General features: G+C 67.2%; 2 protein-coding genes across 3 annotated transcripts; one reads left to right on the top strand and one right to left on the bottom strand.

Annotated features, from left to right (window-relative positions):
* Window positions 1-3,912: 3,912 nt before the first annotated feature.
* CYGB (cytoglobin) lies at window positions 3,913-13,541 on the bottom strand. Of its 2 annotated transcripts, none has more exons than XM_084862091.1 (4): window positions 13,129-13,541; window positions 7,765-7,996; window positions 7,385-7,562; window positions 3,913-5,132 (listed from the first exon to the last, which is right to left on the bottom strand). In XM_084862091.1, the coding sequence occupies exons 1-3, from the start codon at window positions 13,266-13,268 to the stop codon at window positions 7,395-7,397; spliced, it is 540 nt and encodes a 179-aa protein (XP_084718217.1). In that variant the 5' UTR covers window positions 13,269-13,541; the 3' UTR covers window positions 3,913-5,132; window positions 7,385-7,394. The 2 variants fall into 2 exon arrangements, with proteins under 2 accessions (XP_084718217.1, XP_084718216.1); XM_084862090.1 differs by having other exon boundaries at window positions 7,399-7,562; window positions 13,129-13,540.
* A 2,864-nt stretch (window positions 13,542-16,405) lies between these two features.
* PRCD (photoreceptor disc component) lies at window positions 16,406-20,461 on the top strand. Its single transcript, XM_084862120.1, has 4 exons — window positions 16,406-16,627; window positions 16,895-16,963; window positions 18,817-18,893; window positions 19,819-20,461. The coding sequence occupies exons 1-3, from the start codon at window positions 16,554-16,556 to the stop codon at window positions 18,833-18,835; spliced, it is 162 nt and encodes a 53-aa protein (XP_084718246.1). The 5' UTR covers window positions 16,406-16,553; the 3' UTR covers window positions 18,836-18,893; window positions 19,819-20,461.
* Window positions 20,462-21,932: the final 1,471 nt, after the last annotated feature.

The raw sequence follows: 21,932 nt of genomic DNA, 5'->3' as shown, positions 1-21,932 counted from the left end.
CCTGCATGCCGCCTACTGGGGATCCAGCCCGCAACCCAGGTGTGTGTCCTTGATGGGAATTGAACCCGGGACCCTTCAGTCTGCAGGCTAATGCTCTAATCACTCAGCCAAACCAGCTAGGGCTGTTTAGTACTTTTTAAAAAAATTGATTTTTTTTCTTTTAAAAAAATATATTTTATTGATTACAGAGAGGAAGGGAGAGAGATAGCTAGTAACATCAATGAGAGAGAAACATCCATCAGCTGCCTCTTACACGCCGCCCCCCCCACACACACACACACACCACCACCACTGGTACATGCCCTTGACCAGAATTGAACCTGGGACTCTTCAGTCTGCAGGCAGATGCTCTATCCACTGAGCCAAACCGGTTAGGGCCTTTTTTTTTTTCTTAATATATTTTTATTGGTTTCAGAGTGGAAGGGAGAGGGAGAGAGAGAGAGATAGAAGCATCAATGATGGCAGAGAATCAGAGATCAGCTGCCTCCTGCACACCCCTGCACTGCGGATCGAGCCCACAACTTAAGCATGTGCCCTGCTGGGGAATGGAACCCTGACCTCCTGGTTCATAGGTCAAGGCTTAACCACTGAGCCATCGGGCCGGGCTCCCCCTGGGTTCTTCATCCCTCCCTCCCCCCACCCCCAGCTGACGCGGGACCCACCCCGGGCCTGCCTTCAGCACGAACCCTGCTGGTCGGTTTGGGCTGAACTCCCTCCCTCACGCTAGGTGTTTCCTCTCAGTAACCTCCCTCCAAACCACCACCACCCCCAACCCCCTTCCATCCCAGCGCCTCAGCTGCCTCAGTCCGCCTGCCCACGCTGCCTTCTGCGCTGGCCGGCTCTAGGTTCTATGCTGAGGTCTCTCTTCCCCGTTGCAATCGTCCTGAGCAAAATTGGCTTTTATGCTTTAACGGCTGTGCAGCTCGTTTCTCTAGGACAAAAGTCACCCTGTCAGGCAGGCATGCTTCTCAGGAGTCACCTGCCATCCCTTTCTTAGCAAATCCTCTCCCTCCCCTCCCCCCTCAGTGCCTGTACCCACTGGCCTCTCGGGGAATGACCTTGACTTCAGGAGAGGCGGTCAGCAGGCGGCTCCCGGCAGGTCCTCTGTGGCCTCAGGACAAGCTCTCCTGCAGCTTCTAGGTTCTGTCCCAGCCCCTGCCACCCCCTCCCCCCGTCCCGTCCCAGGCTGGGCTCCTCCCTTTACCCCTGGCCTGGGGGTCCAGTGCTCCAGGGCCCTGGCCTGCCCCTCTTCTCTTCCCACAGCCTCTGCCCAGGGACCCCATCCCACCCCCCAATGTAAGTCCCCATGGGCTTCCCGGGACAAAGGGACCTCGTGATGGGCTGCCCGCCCACACTGCTCTTCCCTGGCCGTGCCCCCGGGGGACGGCCCAGGAGGCGCGCTCAGCTGTCCTCTTTCTCACCCCCCAGCGTCCAACCCACCAAGAAACCGTGTTGGGCCAACTTTAAAAATACATCCTGACTCTACCGCCTCCCAAACCTCCGCTGCTGAGGGCGTCCTGGCCTCCCGGCTCCCCCATGGCCCCCTGCGGCCTCGGACCCCCAGACAGGCAGCCACCGAGCCAGGCTAGTCAAGGGGGCAGGCCACCCCGCCCCTCCCGGGAGGCGGCGGCGCTCACCCATCAGCCTTCTGAGCGAGGCTGGTGCCGGTTCTCATGGGCCTCCGCGGCTGGTTCCCAGCTGAGCCGCTTGTCCTGCGGACGAGGGCAGGCCCGCCGCTGGGCTTAGGGGGGGGGGGGGTCCCACCGAGGGGGCCTTCCTTCCCCTCAGAGCACTGACTGCATGCTCCCACGCGGCCCAGATGCGGAGGACAGTCCCCTAAGTGCGGGCGGGGCGCACATGCGTCCTGCTGGCCCCGCTCAGCCCGGTGCTGCCTCTCTCAGGGTTAGGAAAGGCCCGGGTCCTGTCGCCCCAGCCCCGGCGGAGGCTGCGGGGTGAAGTTCCCACCGCGGCCAGCAGGGGTCGCGGCGGGACCGCGCGGCCAGGCCGGCTCGGCGGGAGGCGCCGCAGACTGCGCCCCGCGGCTGCTGCTGACACCCCGCCGCGCGCAGCGGGAGCCCGGGGGTGGGGGTGGGGGTGACCCAGTTGCTGGGCTCTCCCGTGACAGGGCGGCCCTGCGTGCAGAGCGCAGAACGGAACCCCAGGCAGCGCACGCCTCCCCGCGGGCCCGGGCCCGCCCTGCCCAGCATCGGCAGGGGACCCGGGTCCTCCCCACCCGGGGTCCCCCCCCACCCTCCCAGCAGCGACTAGCGAATCATTGATTGCCAATATCCTCTCTCTGGAGGGTGGGGAGTGGGGAGAACCTTTCCCAAGGGCGACATTCCCGAATGATTCCGTTTGGGCTGGTTCAGCAGCCCCTTCACCATCCAGAAGCCAACAGAAGTGAAATTGGGGAGGGGATCTTCCTTCCCAGGGACTAGCTACCCCCCACCCGACTGCGGACACCCCTCTGTCCGTCTGCACAGTCCCCAAGGCCTCAGCTCACCGGCCCGGGAGGCCCGCCACCGCCAGGCAGGCCTCCTGGGTTGCCTCCACTTCCCTGTCCCTCGCCTCTGCCTCCTGAGACCACCCTGTTCGTCCCACCTCCCCGCCTCTTTCCTCCTCTGCCTGCCTCTTTCCCTGGCTCCTCTGGCCCAGTCCAACCTCCTCCTCCTCCCATTCCTGCTTCCGATGGCCAGACCTTCCCTCTCGGAGCACCCCGGCCCCCAGCCCTGGGGCACCCACCCTCCTCCTCCTCCTCCTGGCACCTGCCCTGCAAGGCAGGCCTCCGGTTCACTCCCACTTCCGTTCTTAAAATTTTCCATGGACTTCAGAGGACGCGGAAGGGAGGGGGAGAGACGGAGAGAAACATGGATGTGAGAGAGACACAGGGCCTGGCTGCCTCCTGCAGGAGTCCCCGCCAGGGCCGGGCTCGGGCCTGCCTGCAGCCGGTGTGCGTGCCTTTGACCCCCTGCCTGGAATCAAACCCGGGACCCTCGGTCCCCGGCGGATGCTCCCGCCCTGAGGCAGCAGCGGGGCCTGTGGCCGCTCAGCCCGCCGGAGCGAGGCACCGGTCACAGGGCACCACAGGCCGTCGCACTGCCAGCCGGGCACCGGCCTCCCTGGCAAGGCCCTGCCCACGCGTCCCGTCCACTCCGCACTGGCGTCCCCTCCGCACGGCTCCCGCTTGGCCGGAGCACGGCTTCTGCTTTCTAAGAGCGGCATTTGTTTATCCTCCGGACTCGATCGCGGCTCCCGTGCCAGGCCAGAGCCGGAGGCGGGGTTCGCGGGAGCCGAGCGCTTTCCTGTGAGCCGGCCCATCTTCCCAGGCAGCGGGGCCTCCCCAGGGGCAGGGCTGCTTCCTGCCTCGCACGCAGCCCCGGGGGCAGTGACCTCCGGGTCCCTCCTCCGGGAGTCGGTCCTGCTGCTGCTCCATCCTGTGCGGGGGCTGGGACGGCTTGGGAAGGGGGTCTGGGAGCCGAGAGCTCGGGGAAGGTGCTGGGATTTGGGACTAAGAGCACAGTCCTTCCCCCGCACCCACAGCGGACCCCCCACCCTGAATGTAACCTGAGCAGCAGGCCAGGCCTTGGCCCGAGCCCCCTCACCCCCCTCACCCCTCCCCCAAAGACCAAGGCCTCACTGGGACCCTGGGACCGGCTGGGCCCTCCTCCCTCCCTTATCCCACTCTCCCGGGGAGGTCGCCAGAACAAAAGATGAGAGCCCCCCCCCCCCCCGACTTCAAAAACACCACCCCCACCAAAGCCCGGCTCCCAGTCTCCAGGGGGGTGGACCCCACTCCCAGGGTCCAGCACCAGCCCAGGCAGACACCGGGCTGGGTGGCGGGGAGACAGGGAGGCTGGGGAAGGGGGGAGGAGGCCGAGGGCGAGGCAGATGGCAGGAAGCACGAGGAGCAGACACAGGAAGAGGAGTCTGTTTAATGACACGCCGGGTCTGGTTACAAACATCAGAAACTACAAAAGGAGGACAGGCAGTCACACGGAGGGCACCGGAGGGGACACGGCACAACAGTCACAGCAGCAGAACATCCTGAGGACGGCGACACACGTGACCGAGGGGCGCACATGGGGTGTCCCCGCGGCCCTGACCCAGATGGAGGGACTGGACCGCCTGCCCGCCCGCCAGCCAGCCGCCGGGAGGGCGGGGACGGGGCCCCGGCCTCTGGGCTCCATCGGGAGGCAGTTGGCCCTGTCCCGCCGCCCCCCTCCCGCTGGGGCCGGGCCGGCTTCGTGACAAAGGCAGATGGGGCTCTATCTCTGCCCCTCCCCCAGCACAGGCCTCCTGGCCTGGAACTCCCGGCCCCCCTGCCTGCCCTTGACCTTGAGGGAGCAGGGCAGCGAGCCACACGCATCCCTCTGTGTGGGGTAAAAGAAAGGAGAGCCAAATCCTTCTCGCAGGGAGGTGGGAGCCCGTCCCAGAATGGGCTGCGTCACCCCAACCCTGCCCACGCAGGCCCCGGGGTCACCCCCAGCCCCGCCCACAGGCCCAGCTCCCCTCTGTGCCCACGCGGGACCCTCATCTCTGCCAGAACACCCCGTCCTCTGCCCAGAAGCACGGACAGGGCCCCTCCCTGCCCCGCGCGCAGGGAGCGGGCCCGAGGGCCCCCCCCGTGAGTACACAGTATAGATGTGAGTGTATATATATCTTTATAGAGGCTGCATATAGAATATATCGTATGTAATATGGTAGATATGTGTGCGTGATAGTCTAGAGGTGACAGAGACCTGCATGCTGGCCGGGCGATAGAAACGGGGCGGGCCTGGCGCAGCCCGCGGCCACACAGACCCGCCGCGCCCGCCGGCTGCCAGCGGGGCCTCTACGGTGATAAGTAGAAAAGCTAAGGAGCGAGGGCCTGGCTCTTTGGGGGGAAAGGGCCCCCCACCCCGCAGGCCGCGCCGCCGCGGGGTCAGCATCCAGCGCCGCCGCCGGGGGCTCGAGGCAGAGGCCCGTCCAGGAAGATGCGCCGGCGGGGTCCCTCCGGCCGCCCTGGCGCCCGGCGGCGGAGGGTCAGGAGGGTCTTCAGAGCGCGGCCTTCCGCTCCGGGGGCTGCCGGCGAGCCGGGCGGACAGCGGCGGCCCTAGGGCCCCGACGAGGGGGAAGGCAGCGTGGCCGGGGGGCTGTGGACGAGAGAGGGAGCAGCAGGTCACAGGGGGCACAGACTGGGACCGGGGGTCAGGAATGGGGGGGCGCGTGGGGCGGGGTGCTAGCAGCTGAGACCCCGCGTGGCACAGGGGACAGCAGCCCAGGGGCCCAAGGCCCAGGCAGGTCCGTGGGCCACCTGAACCCCAGCCCGTGGTCCCTACAGCAGGGAATGGAGGGGCAGGGCTGTGGGCACCTACAGCAGGGAATGGAGGGGCAGGGCTGTGGGCACGGTCTCCCAGCTGCTAAGAGCCAGGCCAATGGGAGTCGCTCTGCTGTGATGGACAGGAGTGCGTGCTCGGCCCGCCTGCGGCCCCCGCGGACCACCCAGGGGCAGGCTCCGCACACACGGCCCTTTGCTCTCGGCACCACGCGCCCCCCCCCTCCGCCTTCGCACCCACAAACACGCACCCACGCCCTCAGGCAGAGACAGCTCGGTAAACAGCGGCGTCTGGCCCACCCGTCCCGATAAGAGGAGCTGGATGGAGGCCCTCCTCCCACGTGGGCCTGTCCCTCCCTCCCTCCCTCCTTCCCTCCCGGCTCCGGCTCCGGGCTCCGGCCGCCTGGGGCCTCAGCAGAGTTGGGGGGGTGAGGGGGGAGAACCATCCCCCCGATGGCCCAGCTGGGGAGGGGGTACCCCCACTGCCCGGTGGCCGGCCAGGTGGGGGCAGGGCCCGGCCACCCTCCCCAGAAGCCGTCTCCACGGAGACGCAGGGGCGGATGAGGAGGTCGGATGGTTTCCCAATTCTCGGGGTTGTGGGGGGAGATTTAAGTCCCCGGGGCACAGCGGGGGCAAGAAGGGGGGGGCGGGGCTCGGTGTCGGGAAGCGGGTCCACATGTTTCTGATTCACGGGCCTCGCTGGCCAGCCCGCGCTCGGTCCCTGCAGGCCCCTGTGGAAAAGGCCTTCTCTGGAAGCAGGAAGTCTCGGCCCTGGCTGTAAACAAGCCCGCTGGCGGCAGAGGCTGCCTGGGGAGAGGGTGGGAGGGCAAGTCTCTCCCCTCTATCCCCACCTACCCCCAGCCACTGGCCCGCCTGCCCCTTGGCTCCCCAGCCCGTCCCCTGGCCCTCCGCACAGGTAACCCCCTGCCTCCATCCACCCGGGGCGGGCAGAGCAGGGCCAGCTGTGCACACCTGGAGGCTGCGGGCGATGGGGGCGGGGAAGGAAGCGGAGAGCCGGGCCAGCATCCTCAGGGGACGGACGGATGGATGGCCGGTCAGAGGCCTGGCCTCCCAAGGCCGCCAGGGGACCTCCCCTCGGAGCTGCGCCCACAGCCCACCAGGAGGCTGAGAGCAAGCAGCCCGGCCCCGGGCCAGCAGGGAGCGGGGCGGGCCGCCCCAGGCCTGGGAACCCGCGGGGGATGTTTCTCTACAGCGCGTGTCCGGGCTGCTGGCTGACCCCGCTTCCCATCCCGCCTCCGCTCCCGCCCCGCCTGCCCAGCTCCGCCAGCCGCCCCCGGGGACCGGGCGGCCGAGCCTTCCCAGCCGCCGCGTCTGGGCGGGGGCCAGCCCTCCCCTCTGCTCCGAGCCGGCCGCCACCCTCGCGGAGCCACCGCTCACCCAGAACTGGGAACGGCCCTGGGGTCAGCCCAGAAGTAAACACCGCGGTGTGTGTGCCTGAGGGACACCCCGGCCTCCGGCTGGGCTGGCCGCGCCGGCGTGTGTGCGGCCCGCGTGACTGCCCTCCCGCCGCGCCGGCCGAGGAGCAGAGCGGCCGCCCAGGTGGAAACAGCCATGTGACCCGTGCCCAGGGAGCGGCCAGCAAGCGCCCGCTGCCTCTGGGCCCGGGAGCCAGCCTCCCCGCCCAGCCTCTGCCCTCCCCGCCCAGCCTCTGCCCTCCCCGCCCAGGCTCTGCCCTCCCCGCCCAGCCTCTGCCCTCCCCGCCCAGGCTCCGCCCTCCCCGCCCAGCCTCTGCCCTCCCCGCCCAGCCTCCGCCCTCCCCGCCCAGCCTCCGCCCTCCCCGCCCAGCCTCCGCCCTCCCCGCCCAGCCTCTGCCCTGCCCTCCTAGGGGCTCTGCCCTCCCTGCCTAGGGGCCTAGGTGCTGAGAAGGCCCCCCTCCGGGCTGGGGGTCTAATGGGGGCTCACAGCTCACGCAGGCCGGCGGCGGGCGTAGGGGCCCAGGCTTATGCGGCCTTTCCTGCTGCGTCTGCTCCCAGGCCCGCCTCCCTCAGGGCTCCTGCCAGGCCAGCCCTGGGCCCCGGGGAGACGGAGACTAGGGCGCGCCCGGCCCACCCTCGGCTCCTCACGTGGTGGCGTTGGGGACCTGCTGTACCCAGCCCACGTCCTTGTAGGCCGCGGTCACGTGGCTGTAGATGAGGCCGCGCAGCTTGGCCCAGGCTCTCTGCGTCTCGGGCGGGAAGTCGTTGGCAAACTCCTCGGCGATCACCTCCAGAATGACCCCCAAGAGGATCTGAGGGCGGGAGGAGGAGGGGGCGTCAACGCCTGGGTGCCCTGCCCCCCCAGCCCCCAGAACCCACACACCAGCCCCTCCATCCTGCTGCCCCTCCGTCACAGCCCAGCCAGGGGGACTGGGTGGCCCAGTGGTCACTCCCTGTCCGGGGAGCCCCCCGCCCCAGCCTGCAGGCGGCCGGGAGCAGGCGAGGGGGACACACCTTGAAGTACACGGGCTCCACCTTGTGCTTGAGGGCGTGGGCCTTGCCCACCAGGGCGAGCACGGAGGACACCCTCTCGGGGTCGTGCAGGCTCTCCACCACGGAGTTGAGGGCCCCCATGACGCGGCAGGCGTGCTTCCGCAGCTGCGGGCTGCGCTCCATCTCCAGCGGCTCCTCCATGTGCTGGAACTGGCTGAAGTACTGCTTGGCCGACGGGAAGTTCACGAAGAACCTGGGGGGGACGGGGCGATGAGGCAGGAGCGGCCCCGGGCCCCCCCCAGGCGGCCAGGACACGGGGTGCGGGCCGGGAGAGGCAGGGCCCACGCCCGCCGTTTTCAGCACCCTGAGCTGTCCCGCAGACACAGACCTCCTGTGGCTCTCTCCCCTATCCCGGGCATTCTGTGGGCCAGACTCGGCCTCACCCCGGCCTCTGCCTTCCTTGTCCTCGCCCCTTCCCAAGCCCTCACTCCCCCCAATGCGCAGCGAGGCGAGAGCTTCTCTCTCTCTCCCTCCCTCTCCCTCTCTCTCTCTCTCTCTCTCTCTCTCTCCCTCCCTCCTTCCCTCCCTCTCTCTCTCTCTCTCTCTCTCTCTCTCTCTCAGGAATGCTCGGCCAGTGTGGCCCGGCCCGTCATTTAGCCTTTGCCAGCCTCAGTGTCCTCATTGGTGAAATGGCTCCATAGTTCCTCTCGCGTCCGTGAACTGTATAGATGAAATGAGACCTGGACACTGTGAGCGGAGTCCTCACAGAGCGGGCGCGGGGCCCGGGAGCCGGCCGGCGGGCTGCTGGAGCGGGAGCCCCTTTGTGGCTGCCCCCACTCCCCGGCCTCCCAGCCGACGGGACAGACAGATCCGCCTCTGCCCGCAGTGACCAGCAGCTGGGGGGCGGGGGCACATAACCACAGAGCCGCGGAGCCCCTGATGGCGCGGCCCTGAGTGCCTTCCCGCCCTCTCGGGAGCCCGCCCGCTGCAGCACCAGGCCCTTCTCCAGCCCCTCCATGCCGTGCGTGTGTGCACATGTGTGTATGCATGTGTATGTGCACATATGTGTACGTGCCTGTGTGTGCGCACGTGTGGAATGCTCACTCTCATCACATCGCTCTCAGGCTCCAACACTGTCAGCGGCTCCTCACTGTTCACCTCCCTACCCTGGGTCCCAGCCTCTTTCAGACGTCCACCCTCAGACCTGCCCACGCCCGCGCCTCCAGCCCCATCGCACTCCCTGCCTCCGGGCAACCCCGGCCCCGCAGCCGCCCTGGGCGCTGGCAGGAGTCCCTGGGTGCCTCCCCCAGCGTCCGCTGGCCCAGCACCTGCCTCCCCGCACGGCCAGGGTGGGTGCCCGGCCACCCTTTACAGGGCTCCACAGCCCGCGGGCAGAGCGGGGCTCAGCTCCCTCTGGCTCACCCCGGGCCCCGGGCCCAGGACGCTGACAGCGGGCAGGAGGCCACAGGAGGCGCACGCAGACTCGGTGGGCACGCAGACCTAACGGGAGCCTGGAGGACGCAGGGGTCTCGGACCCGCTTCCTCAGGCTGTTTCCTGTTCTGGAGCGGCCCCGGGGTGAGCAGAGAGCTGATCATCTGCCCAAACGGCCCTCAGACCCCAGAGCTAGAGCAGAGGCAGGGGGCCGCTGGCCCGCGTCGGGAGGGACAGCACGCGGCCTGGTGGAGACGGGGAAGCCCCTCTCTGAGGCCAAGCGTGACCTCGGGCAGAGGATTCGCCGCCTCCTGTCTGCGCACGTGAGAGGGTCCCTTCCGCCCGGCACGCGCCACCTCACAGACACGCCGGTGCGGACAGCGGAGGCGCTGAGTCTCAAGACAGAAGCATCGTGCCCTGACCGGTGTGGCTCAGTGGATAGGGCGTCGGCCTGTGGACTGAAGGGTTCCGGGTTCGATTCTGGTCAGGGACATGTACATTGGTTGCGGGCACATCCCCAGTAGGGGCTGTGCAGGAGGCAGCTGATGGATGTTTCTCTCTTATCGATGTTTCTAACTCTCTATCCCTCTCCCTTCCTTTCTGTAAAAATAAATCAATAAAATATATTAAGAAAACAAACAAACAAACAAAAAACACAAAAAAACAGAAGCATCGCCATGAAGCACAGATGTGCAGACCCGGCCCTCCTGGGGCTGCGGACCCTGGGGAGTGAGAGTGCAGTGAAAAGAGTGGCTTCTATTGGCGGGGGAGAGGGGGGTGCTCGGGGGGCACAGCCTCCCCGCCTGTTCTCTCCGTTAATTCCCACGACTGAGCAGTCACTCCACCCCCTTCACCGTGAGGAGCGCCCGGGAGCACTTGCTGAGCACCTACTGTGCGAGCTCCTTCACCTGAGCTCTGCCCGGCGCTGATGGAGCTGGCGGCTGGCCAGGAGGGGGCGGCGGTCCCCGCTCGGACAGTTTCCCCCTGGCAGTGTGGGGGTGGGGAGGGGGTGGCCTGGGACCCAGGTCAGCGTCCTGCCTCAGCCCCTGATGGTGGCCCTGAGGGATGACGGTCCAGGGTCCGTGCAGGGGAGTCCAGGGCCGCGTGCTCTGCTCCTCCGTGCTGGCTGCGCTCCTGGCTCCCAGTGTTTACTCCTGACCCTCCTCCCCGCCCCCATCGGGGCCTGTGCATCCCGGAGAAGCCCCAGCCGCCGGCCCCGGGAGCCGCTCTGCTCCAGGGGCAGCGAGGCTTCGGGGGAGCCTGCCCCCGGCTTGTCTGCGTGGGGGCAGCGCCGGGGTGCTCCCTCTCCTCTCCCTGCAGGGAGTGCGGGGGGGCTGCTCACACCCCAGCAGCCTCCTCTGCCCCAGCACTGCGGCTGCTGACTCCCCTGGGGGATCAGGGCTCCTCTGCCTCAGCCCAGGGGGAGGGGGGGGAGACAGGAGGGGCTGTGACAAACCTGAGGGGCCCAGGGTGGGGGCTGCTTTGGGATACCTGAGAAGCTTACCACACCCTGCCCTTATCCCCCTATAGCGCCCCATGGGCCAGGTCCTGGGAGAGAGCGGGGGATGAAAGGGAAAAAGGCTGGTGAGGCTGGGGCTGGGCTGGGGCTGGGCTGGGGCTGGGGCTGGGGCTGGGGCTGGGGCTGGGGCTGTGGCTGTGGCTGTGGCTGGGCTGTGGCTGTGGCTGGGCTGGGGCAGGGGCTGGGCTGGGGCTGGGGCTGGGGCTGGGGCTGGGGCTGGGGCTGGGGCTGGGGCAGGGGCTGGGCTGGGGCTGGGGCTGGGGCTGGGCTGGGGCTGGGGCTGGGGCTGGCAGGGAGGGGCTGGGGCTGGGGCTGGGGCTGGGGCTGGGGCTAGGCTGGGGCTGGGGCTGGGCCTGGGGCTGGCAGGGAGGGGCTGGGGCTGGGGCTGGGGCTGGGGCTGGGCTGGGGCTGGGGCAGGGGCTGGGGCTGGCAGGGAGGGGCTGTGGCGGGGTCCGCTGGACCCTGCTCAGCACAGAGTGGGCTCCGGGGAGCGTGCCCTGGGTTGCGGGCAGGTCAGATCTCGGGCCTTCTCAGACCAACGGTGGGCCCATCTCAATGCCCAGCGCTCTGGTCAACACAGCCTGCAGCCCAGCCCTGGGCCCCTGCGAGGGTCAGGACCCGTGCAGGAGGGGTGCGGATGGGGGAAGGAGCAGGAGGGGTGCGGATGGGGGAAGGAACCTTCCCAGAGCTCAGAGCTCAGGCAGCCCAGCCCTCAGGGGCAGCGCCTTCCTCTGTGCGCCCCCATCCCTGGAGGGGGGGACCCAGGAGCCACATCTTAGACACGTCCCAAGGCCTGTCCCGGGACTGTCATTTCCTCCTGGCGATCCCTGGGTGCACCTGGCGTCCTGAGGCGGGGCGGGGGGGGGTGCCTGCACAGGGCTGAGGGCGCCCCGGGAGGCAGCTGGCTCGGTGTGCCTGTGTGGGCGCTCCCCCATGTGGATCTGCGCCTCCGAATGCCTGAGGCTCCGGGATCTGAACCCCCTCTCAGCTCCCCCTCCACCCCTGTCCCCACCACCCCTGGGCGCTGCCGAAACAGCTGCCCCGCCTCAGGACGCCTCCTCCAACTCCCCGGAGTGCTGCCTGTTCTCTCTCCTCCCAAATGTCTCCGCATTGGAACTGGAGCGCATCCGCGCGGAGCTGGGAGGTCCCAGGCTTGGGGGAGGCAGAGGGAGAGAGCGGGGCGGGCGGGGGAGAGGAGCCAGGCCCGGCCAGGACTGGGGGACAGACAGGTGGACGGACAGACAGGCTGCACTCCAGAGTCTTTCCCCAGCGAGGTCCCATCGTCAGGGGTATGACGGCCCTGCTCTGCCCCCGACTGCAGAGCTCCGCTCGGCCAGGGCCAGGGGCGGGGAGGGGGCGAGGGCACCCCAGGCCCCGCACTTGTGGGAAGTGAGCAGCGATCGGAGCTACAGTCAGCAGCGGCGAGTGGGGCTCGGGGACACTTTCTCTATAGGAACGGTGTACGCGCCAGCGTGTGTGGGTGAAGAGCAGTGTGTGTGTGAGAGTGTGTGTATGTGTGTTTGTATGTGTGAGTGTGTGTGTGAGTGTGTGTGTGTGTGAGTGTGTGTATGTGTGTGTGTGTGAGTGTGTGTGTGTGAGTGTGTGTGTGAGTGTGTGTGTGTGAGTGAGTGTGTGTGTGTGTGTGTGTGAGTGTGTGTATATGTGTGAGTGTGTGTGTATGTGTGTGTGAGTGTGTGTGTATGTGTGTGTGTGTTGGGGGAGGCCGAGGGGCCTCTCCGCCCACCTGGTGCCCTAATGACCCCTGAGCCAGACACATGGCCTCTGCCCCCAGGAGGTGGCTCAGGGTGCGGCCTGTCTCCTGTCCTGCCCCCTTCCCTCCACAGGAGCTCGCAGACATGGGGTCCGGGGGACTCTGGCTCACCTGCGCCTCACCTGGGACCCCCCGGGCGCTCCGGGGCGGGGAGGCGGGGAGGCCGGGAGGCGGGGAGGCCTGCGGCTCGGCCTCCGTTCCTCCCGGCCTCTCCCCTCTTGCCCTTTGCTCTGTCCTTCCGAGAGGCTTTACCGTCTTCAAGGGGATGAGCTGCAGAGAGTGCTCTGCTCCTCCTGGTCCCCTCGCGGGCTGAGCCTCAGTTTTCCCTTCTCTAAAATGGGGAGCCCCGCTGAGGCACCCCTCTGGGGGTGCGAGAACCCTGTCCGGAGCAGCCCAGCCGGATGCCTGGCTGAGCTCCCAGGGCAGGAGGCGGGGGACGGGGCGCCCTCCTTCATCGAGGTCCTGGTTCCCGGGAGCCCGCGCCCCGAGCCAGGGAGGCTCCGTGAGAGCTCTGCCACCCACGGCGCCCGCGCTGCTGGGACCCCCGCCGGCTGGCCCCGCCGCGCCTGGGAGCTCGGACCCGGGCCACCCGGGCCGAGCCCGCCCGCCCGAAGCCAGCCGCTGCCGCCTCCCTCCCTCCCTCCCTCCCGGCCCGACACCTACCGCACCAGGATGGCCACCCCCACGTCCTCGCAGTTGGCGTAGAGCCGGGCCCACGTCGCCTGCACCGCCGTCCTCTCCGCCTCGGACAGCTCCTCGCGCTCCCGGCGCTCGCTCTCCATCTCGCCCGGCACTTTCTCCATCGGCGGCGCCGGCGGCCTCGCTCGGCGGCGGCGGGGGGCGCGGGGCGGAGCGGGCGGCTGCGTGCGCGGCGGGCGGCGCGGGAGCGGGAGGCGCCGGAGGGAGGGAGGGAGGGAGCGTGTGTGCGCGCCGCGCGGGTGTGCGTGTGTGTGTGCGTGCGTGTCTGTGTGCGTGTCTGTGCGTATCTGTGTGTGCGTGTATGTGCGTATCTGTGTGTGTGTGTCTGCGCGTGTGTGCGCCTGTGTGTGCGTGTGTGTGTCTGTGTGTGTCTGCGCGCTGGTATATGTGCGGGGGGCGGGGGCGGGGGCCGCGGGCGGGGCGGGGATGCGGTCTGCTGGGAAAATGTTGCAAAAACAAATCCGCTCCAAACCCCCAGCCCGGCGTCCCGGGGCCGGGCCCTGCAAGGTGAGGGCCGGGCCGGGCCGTGCGGGGCGGGGCGGGGCGGGCGGCGCGGAGTTTGGCCGCGGGAGGGGCCGCGCTGGGTGGTCCCGGCGGAGGGCGGCCGGGCGCCGGGGCGGGGGCCGCCGGGAGGCGCGGGGCGGGGCGGGTCTGGGGCGCGGCGTCTCCGCTCACGCTGCGGTGGGAGTCGGGGCGCGGGCGTGTGCCCCCTTCTCGCTGCGGGGAACGGGCTGAAGTCCTACACGTCCGGGCATTGGCGGTGGGGCCGCCCGCCACGGGGTGGACGCGAGCTCCTCCGGGGCGCCCGGTCCGATCTGAGCTCCCGGGGAGGGAGGGGGCTTCTGGCCTCGCCCCCCGCGGCGCCGCCCCCAGCCCCGAGCCGGCCACGGAGGTTGGGACTGAGGTCTCCCTGCCCCAGTGCCTTCCGCAATCACCCACTTCGGGGATGGGGACTGTCAGACTGGCGCGCCAGAGGCCCTCCGTCCAGCCCCCGCCCCCATGTAACACCCATGTCGTCAGAGGGAAGTCCTGGGTGGCCTACATGGCATTGGCCCTGGTGAGCAAAGTGCGGAGAGGCAGCCGGCTGGGCACAGCGGACCCGGGAGGGTCAGGAAGGCGTGGGGAGGCCCCTGGTAGGGAGGGTCCTGGGAGGAGGGGGCACATTCTGCCCAGGGAGACGTGGGGACTGCGCCTCTGAGCGCCCCAGGGGTCCCGCCCTGCCAGCAGAGGGGGGCCAGGTCCCCGTGGAAGCCTGAGGCCAGGCTGGGCGGCTCCTCTGAACCATGTGAGGGCATCCATCCGGTGTGTCCAGTCCCCCCGCCCCCAGGCTCCCTGTGACCCCGCCTCCCAAGCCCTCATCCCACCGCTCAAGGACTGCCAGAGGCCGGCTCCCTCTTCAGCCTCATGTTTATCTGAAAACGCGCACTTCCGAGCAGACGGCCCCCCTGGGACCTCAGGCTCCGGCTCCTTCCTGCAGTCCCGGCGGCCGGGGGCAGGGGCCTCGGACACGGCTCCATCTCAGCGGAGGGAGGATAGAAAATCTGGCTTCATCTAGGAGAGGGTGTGGGCTCAGTGTCTTATCACCACTCTCGGATCCAGGTCCCCCTGCACCCCGTCTGGGCCAAGACCGAGCGCACTGCCCTGGGCCACCCCCAAACCCATGACCGTTTCCCAGAGCCAGTTCGGCGGCCTTCCCAGCGGCCGCCCAAGAAGTTCCGCCGGGATGTGGAAAGCGAGTAGAAGAATTGCTTATTTTTATCTCTTATCTTCTAAAAAAAATACATTTTTAAAAAAATATATATTTTATTGATATTTTACAGAGAGGAAGGGAGAGAGATAGAGAGCTAGAAACATCAATGAGAGAGAAACATCGACCAGCTGCCTCCTGCACACCCCCCACCGAGGATGTGCCCGCAACCAAGGCACATGCCCCTGACCGGAATTGAACCTGGGACCTTTCAGTCCGCAGACCAACGCTCTACCACTGAGCCAAACCAGTTTCGGCAAAAAATACATATTTTGAGAGGAAGGGAGAGGAGTGAGAGAAGCATCGGTGATGAGAGGGAATCATGGACCGGCTGCCTCCTGCACGCCCCGCACTGGGGGTCGAACCCACAACCCGGGCCTGTGCCCTGACCAGGAATCCAACTGTGACCTCCTGGTTCCTGGGTCAACGCTCCACCACGGGGCCATGCTGGCGGGGCTGTTTGTACCTCAATCTTCACATGTTTTACGTGTGTCTGTGGCGCAGGACGTGTGTGCACAGCAGCACGTATACCATCCGTGAGCGGATGCACAGATCTATTCCGGGAGCACACGCTTACATCCCGCCGTCCTTACTGAAGAGCCGCTGGAGGGAACTGCCTGGAGGGTGGGACGGAGCCACTGAGCCGGCCTCTGCTCGCTGGCCTCTGTCTTTCCGGCTTCGTGTGCTATCCCTCCCCTGGGCGCCCCCGGCAGCTGTATCACCGCCCTCTGCCTCTTACCTTCCGGTTGCTGGAACCTTGGCGTTCAGGCCTCTGGCAGGGCCTCGGGTCTGAGGACCACCCTTCCCCGAGCGCCTGCACATGCAGAGCCCCGACCCGCTGGGCAGCTTCCCGCGCTCCCAGCTCCCAGCATGCCCGGTGGTCACTCTATGATGGTGACTGCTCACCTTAGTGCCCTGGTCGGCAAACTCGTTAGTCCGCAGAGCCAAATACCAACAGGACAAGGATGGACATTTCTTTGGAGAGCCACATTTTTTAAACTTAAACTTCTAACGCCACTTCTTCATAATAGACTCGCCCAGGCAGAGCCACACTCAAGGTGCCAAAGAGCCGCATGTGGCTTGCGAGCCGCAGTTTGCCCACCATGGCTTTAGTGCATTGGTCTGCACTACCCCTGCCTGGAGGGCCAGGCCCACGTCTAGTCCGTCTAGAGCAGTGTTTCCCAAACTTCTCTCATGATGAGAATCACCTGGTGGAGTTGTTAAAACACAGATTCCTGAATCCCAACTAAGAAGTGCTAAACTAGAATTTTTGGGAACATATAGGTAAAATTGTATACTTAACTTAGTTTCTTAGTTGGGATTCAGGAATCTGTAGTTTAACAACTCCACCAGGTGATTCTCATCATGAGAGAAGTTTGGGAAACACTGGTCTAGAGCCAGAACAGACCGAGGCCTATTTCCCGGGCACGGGTGTGGGGGTGGGGGTGGGAGGGGGGGGGCAGCGGGGCCCAGGGAGGGTAATCATCTGCACAAGGTCAGGCCTGCTGACCCAGTAATCAGCTTGAGCCTCCTAATCCATCACAGCAGGAACGTAGGCGGCACGGCAGGGGCTTGGGAGCCGGCAGGGGCCATCTTGGCCTCCTTGGCAGACTCGGCCCCGAGGGGATGGGGCAGCCGAGCCATGTGCACCACCCTCCTCCTGCTCAGCACCTTGGCTATGCTCTGGCGCCGACGCTTTGCCACCCGGGTCCAACCGTGAGAAACCGACTGGGCCATGGGCTGAGCTGGAGGGGGACAGGGCTGCCCGGACCTCTGCAGGGAGGGGGGGGGGCGCTCCAGGGGTTTGCAGGGACTTCTCAGGAGGCGCCCCCATCAGAGTAGGGGACTTGAGCTCTTCAGAGACATTGGCTGCCAGCACCTCCGGCCAGTCCCACAGCCCCGGGTGGCCAGGCCCCGCGGAGGAGCGGGAGAGGGGTCTGGCTCTGGCCCACAGCTCTTGCCGCCTGCCCTCCCCTCCCGCAGAGAGCCGGGCGAAGTGGACAGGGCAGCCCTGGGCAGCAGCCTGGACGCAGACACCCGGTCCCGCGGCAGGTAAGGCAGAGAGTCTGGGGCGGAGGAGGGTGCCGTCCTGTCCCCTGACCCTGTCCCCCGGGAGGTACAGGGGTGCACTGTGAGCTGGGCCCTGCGCCCTGGTGCCTGGTGGGCAGGCTCCACGCCTGTGTTCTCCAGCCTGTCCTGGGCCAGAGCGGCTCTGCCCTGCTGGTCCGGGGGTGCGGGTGGTCCCATCCCTTCGTCCCGGTAGGATGCTCAGGGGGACCGGAGAGAGGGATGAGGCCGCTCTGCGGGCAGCCCTCCCAGCCCGCCCTCCCGGCCCCGCCCAGCGCCGGCGGCTCCGCGGCAGGATTGGCGGGCCAGCCACCAATAGGAGGCGCAGGAGGCGCATGACATCACCAGCTCTGCGTGTCATTGGCTGGGCAGCCCCGCCGGCAGGACGCTGTCTCCGGTGGCCACAAAGTGAACTCCGCCCGGGGCAGAAGTCATGTGGCCTTTCCAGGGGGTGAAGTTGGGGAACTTTGGACTTCTCCTTCCCTGGGTGACGGTGTCCTTTGCTGAGAGGGGCTCCCAGGCCCAACAAAACACAGAAAAACCAACCAATGTTTATGAAGAACATTCTAGTGCGGAGACGTCTGCAGAGTTCGTTCTTCCTGCAGAAGCAGGAGCTGCCCTGTCACAGCCGCTCTCCCTCCTCCTGGGGCCAAGGCCTGGGGCCCTGGGAAGGTGTCTCTCAGGGCTCAGGCGGCTGTGACAGCAGCATGCCTGTGCCAGGTCCCTTTCGGGCTGAGGAACCTGCCTGCCGAGCGCCCCTTGGAGGTAGTGCGAGCCCAGAGGCCTGGTCTTCGGGTCCGATTCCCCAGGTTCCAGTGTCATGAGCCACTGCCATCTCATCTGAAAACTGCGCCCTAGGAGCAGAGGCACAGAGCAGACCTTGCTGGGAGTCCCTCTCAGATCTGTCTCTGAGGATGGTCCCTCGGGGGCCCAGGAGACTCTGGCCGACAGGATGCCGTGAGCAGCGTGAGGGGCACCCCCTGTACTTCAGGGGGTGAGAGGGAGGAGAGCATCCTGATAAGCCGTTGGCCACCGGAGTCAGGCGACCGAGGTTGAGTCTGGATGTGATGCCTGCTCGCCTGCCAGCCCTATTGTCACCCACCAGTAACAGCCTGGAGTCTCAACACTCTTCCTCTGTTAGCACAGCCCCAAGCTGTGGGGGGTTCCGTGGGGAAATTCCGGTGAAATACGCATCTCGGAGCCAGGCGCAGAGTCGTGCTGGGTAAATGGCAGCCCTCCCTCCCTCACCCCGCAGAGGTCCGGGCAGCCCCTGCCCCCCTCCAGCTCGGCCACACAATTTCTCCCCCCCAAACCCTAGAATCTCCCCTCCAGCTGCCCGGGGCCCAGGCATGGTTCAGGCAGCTTTGTCCTCCGGTGGGGGAGCGTCTTTCCCTCTCAGCCCACTCAGTCTCCGCTGTGTGCGAGACCTCTCTCCAGGCGGACAGCCTTCCTCTCCGGGCAGAGCAGGCGCCCGTAGAACCTGCTACAGGAGTTAACGTTCGGCCCGCGGCCCCCCCCCCCCTGCCCAGAGCCCTGCTCAGCCAGCCCCGGCAAGGACAGGCTCCCGGCTCCCGCGCCCGCACGGGCAGGAGCTCTGAGCCGGGCTGTGCGGGGATGGACCGCGCCAGCGGCGGCCTGGGGGCTGGTCAGGGTGTGGGCTGGGACCACGGCAGCTCTTGTGCTGCCGCGTCAACTGTATTCTCTTCCCAACACCGATTAAAGAGTCAAAAAGATGGTGGGGTGAGTCACTAGGCATGGGGTGTGAGGAAGCGGAAGGCCGGAAACCTGGGAAGGAGCCTCACCCCTGCACCCCGACTCCCAAGCTGTCCTCTGTTCAGGGAGAAGCCTGTGGAGTGAGGTCTCACCTCCTCAGGTGCAGCTCAGCCCCAGCGAGTGGGACCAGCTGGCCCAGCAGGTAGGCGGGGCCACGAGCCCTGGAAGGCAGAGGGCAGAGGGCAGAGGGCAGAGGGCAGAGGGCGGGGCTGGGGACTAGGAAGGAAGGATGTGCAGGGCCTGGCCCTGTGGGACAAGTGGGCCCGCTCTAGCTCTGGGTCACAGACGGGCTGAGAGTCGGCAGGTGCACTCCTTCCATCAGCTTCTACCATGAGTCTGTGTGTTCGCTGCCAGGGGCCAAGTGTTAGCTGTAAGAGCACCACATGCATCATTTATTTTATTTTATTATTATTTTTATCAATTTCAGAGAGTAAGGGAGAGGGATAGACAGAAACATCAATGATGAGAGAGAGTCACAGATCAGTGGTCTCCTCCTCGCCCCCCATAGGGGATGGAGCCTGCAACCCAGGCGTGTGCCCTGACTGGGAATCGAACTGTGACCTCCTGGCTCATAGGTCGACGCTCAACACTGAGCCAGGCCAGCCAGGCCATCTCGTGGGTCTTGGCAGGTTTCCCAGGGTTGGGGAGGGGCAGTGGCCGTGCTGCGGGCCTCTCGGGGGAGGGCTGCCCGCCTGGGCGCCGGAGGAAGGGCGATCTGGTTGGGTGTCTGCAGCTCAGGTCCCGTGAGCCCCTCCCCAGAAGGATGCTGTGGGGGAAGCAGCCGCAGGTGGGGAGGGGAAGAATGAGAAAAGGCAGCAACTGAGAAGGTAGGCCCTCCCTCTGAGCCTGGCCCCCCATCCTCACCGCTCCCCAGGCCCTGGCTGTGCACGTCCAGAGGCCGGCCTCCCTCTGAGCTCCTGGGCACCTCACCTCGGAGGCAGGCCCAGAGGGAGGGACTCAGAGGGCCCACGAGGTTAACCCCGCAGCCCAGCAGGGGCAGGAACTGGGGAGTGGGAGACTTTACCAAGCAAGGGGTTCCCATTTATTCTCTGCTCTACTCCTGCGAGAACCCGGAGGCCGGTCCTGCATCCCCGCATCTGAGAAATGAGGACACACAGAGGCTAGCTGGTTTGCCCACATGGCCTCGCTGGTAAGTGGGGGACCCGGGGCCCCCATGGAGGCTGCACGGACCTCCCTGGAAGCGCTGGGAGTTCACAGCTGCGGGGGGCGGGGGTGTCCCAGCCTGGCCGCCTCCCTGGCTCAGGAGCTCCATGGTAACCCTCAGCCGGGGTCCAGGCTGAGCGGTGGCTCTCCCTCCTGGTGGCATTGGCCTCTCCCGGTCCCCAGCGCTCACCCTGCCACCGGCTGTGCCGCTGAAGTGATCAGTGAGACGGCCAGTTGGCTTCGTGACCTGCGTGCCTGCAGCTAGCCGGCAGCCGCCCCGGCCTGGCCCGTGTTTTCTGAGTGTGTACACGTGTGCGCATGTTCCAAATGGGCAGTAGCGTGTGGGGAGGGGAAAGCATGACACTTGTTTTTGTGGCCGACTGACTGCTCAGCGCCTGGAGCTGCCAGGGCCCCCCCGCCCCGCTGCTCTGCCATTTCTCTCCTCCCAGTCCTGCTGATCCCGAGCAGAGATAAAAGCGGATTTCCGCTCCTGCTCCCCGGGATCCGGGTGCAGACCCTGCAGGCAGCTGCTCCCCACCGGCTGCAGAGCCCAGAGCCGTCCATCTTCCACAGCCCTCCTCCGCGCTCCCCCCCCCCACTGCCCCTGCACGCCTCTCTCCCCATCCAGCTGCTGGGCCCACCCAGGAAGCAGAGGGGAGATGGAGGGGGTCTCTGGACAGCAGCACCCCGCCTCTGAAGGGGAGGAAGGGAAGGGGGAGCCGGAGGGGACCATGTGAAGCCCCGGGGAGGGGCTGCTGGCCTGCAGGGGGCCTGGCGCCTCTGGTGGAGGGGCAGGTGCTCTGTGCTGGGACCACGTCAGGGCCCCGCTGCCCACCTGACAGGGGCTGCAGGTTCCAGCCACCGTGTGGGTGCCTGTCTGCCTGTCTTCCTCCGGAGGCAGGGCCCTGTGACAAGCTGTCAGGCTGAGGGCCAGAGGGCACTGTTCCCAGACAGTCTGGGCTCCTGGCCGTTCTCACATCCTCTCTCTAGTCCACGTGCCACGTCCCTGTCACTCCGTCCTCGCCTCGCTCCCTGCTGTTTCCGAGTTGCCTGTCTCCTTCCCCGGGTCTGAGGGACTGGCCGACAAGGTCAGCGGGCTGTGCCGGGCTGGCTCCCAGCCAGGGACACCCCTTGCAGCACTCAGGGCGGCTCAGGAGACGTGGCTCCTCCAGAGACCCACTCCGGAGGGAGGGAAGGACCGAGAGGAAGGGGCTGGGGCCGTGGGGGCTCTGGCTGCGGAGTGGGGGCGGGGTGGGGGGGAGGCCACGTGGGCCGGGAGGGATGGCTGTCCCCCGGGATGCAGGCTGATGTGGGGGAGCAGGTTGTTTACGCCTTTCCCCACACCCAGCCCACGCTCCTCCTGATTCCTGGCCCCCCAGCCCGGGCTGCCTGCACAGTCTGCCCCGAAAGCAGCTGCCCTGGGCCTCGGACCCTCTGCACAAGGTGCCGGCCCGATCACCCTTTCCTGGCCCACTGTCTCCGTCCCAGGGGCTGGGGTGAAGCCCACGGCCCCGCCGGACACCATGTCCCCCAGGCTGACGGCTCCTCCCCCCACTTCCTGGAAGAGCCGCTGCTTGGAAAGCCCAGGCCTGGGAGACACCGTCACCGTCCCCGGAGGGAGGGACCGAGGGCAGGGGAGCCGCTGAGCGCGGCGGGCCACCCCGGTCCGGCTCAGGAGCGGCTGTGCGGTTCCAGAGTGAAGTGTGCGGCACGCTGCGTTCCACGCGGGAGCTGGGTGCTTGTTTGTGGCCGTCCGTCACTGAGCTACTCGTCAGTTCAGAACAATCCTGGCTCCCAACAGCCAGTCCTCATCCCCTGCCCTCACTCCTGCCCCGTCTCTCCGCACACACAGTACCTGGGCGGGGAGGGAGGGTTCTGGGGGGGCTGACATAAATGAGAGGACAGCAGAGGGAGCACTGCTGGCTGGGGGCCTAGGAAGGCCGGAGGTGAGACACCGGGAGCCTCATGCCCACCTCCCGTGGGGTCCTGGCTGGACACCTCCCGCCGTTGGCTCTGC

The sequence above is a fragment of the Pipistrellus hanaki genome, assembly GCF_964339955.1.
Source record: "Pipistrellus hanaki genome assembly, chromosome: 16".
In the NCBI taxonomy this organism is placed as follows: domain Eukaryota; kingdom Metazoa; phylum Chordata; class Mammalia; order Chiroptera; family Vespertilionidae; genus Pipistrellus; species Pipistrellus hanaki.
This window is presented reverse-complemented; position numbering and strand designations above follow the sequence as displayed.

What these genes read in the sequence shown, in the direction of transcription:
- CYGB (XM_084862090.1), bottom strand. Translation starts at nt 13,268, where the DNA reads ATGGAGAAAGTGCCGGGCGAGATGGAGAGCGAGCGCCGGGAGCGCGAG. An exon ending in GGGGTGGCCATCCTGGTGCG is followed by an intron (nt 7,997 to 13,128) that starts GTAGGTGTCGGG and finishes CGTCCCCCCCAG; the next exon opens with GTTCTTCGTGAACTTCCCGT. An exon ending in TGGAGCCCGTGTACTTCAAG is followed by an intron (nt 7,563 to 7,764) that starts GTGTGTCCCCCT and finishes TCCCGCCCTCAG; the next exon opens with ATCCTCTTGGGGGTCATTCT.
- PRCD (XM_084862120.1), top strand. Translation starts at nt 16,554, where the DNA reads ATGTGCACCACCCTCCTCCTGCTCAGCACCTTGGCTATGCTCTGGCGC. An exon ending in TTTGCCACCCGGGTCCAACC is followed by an intron (nt 16,628 to 16,894) that starts GTGAGAAACCGA and finishes CCCCTCCCGCAG; the next exon opens with AGAGCCGGGCGAAGTGGACA.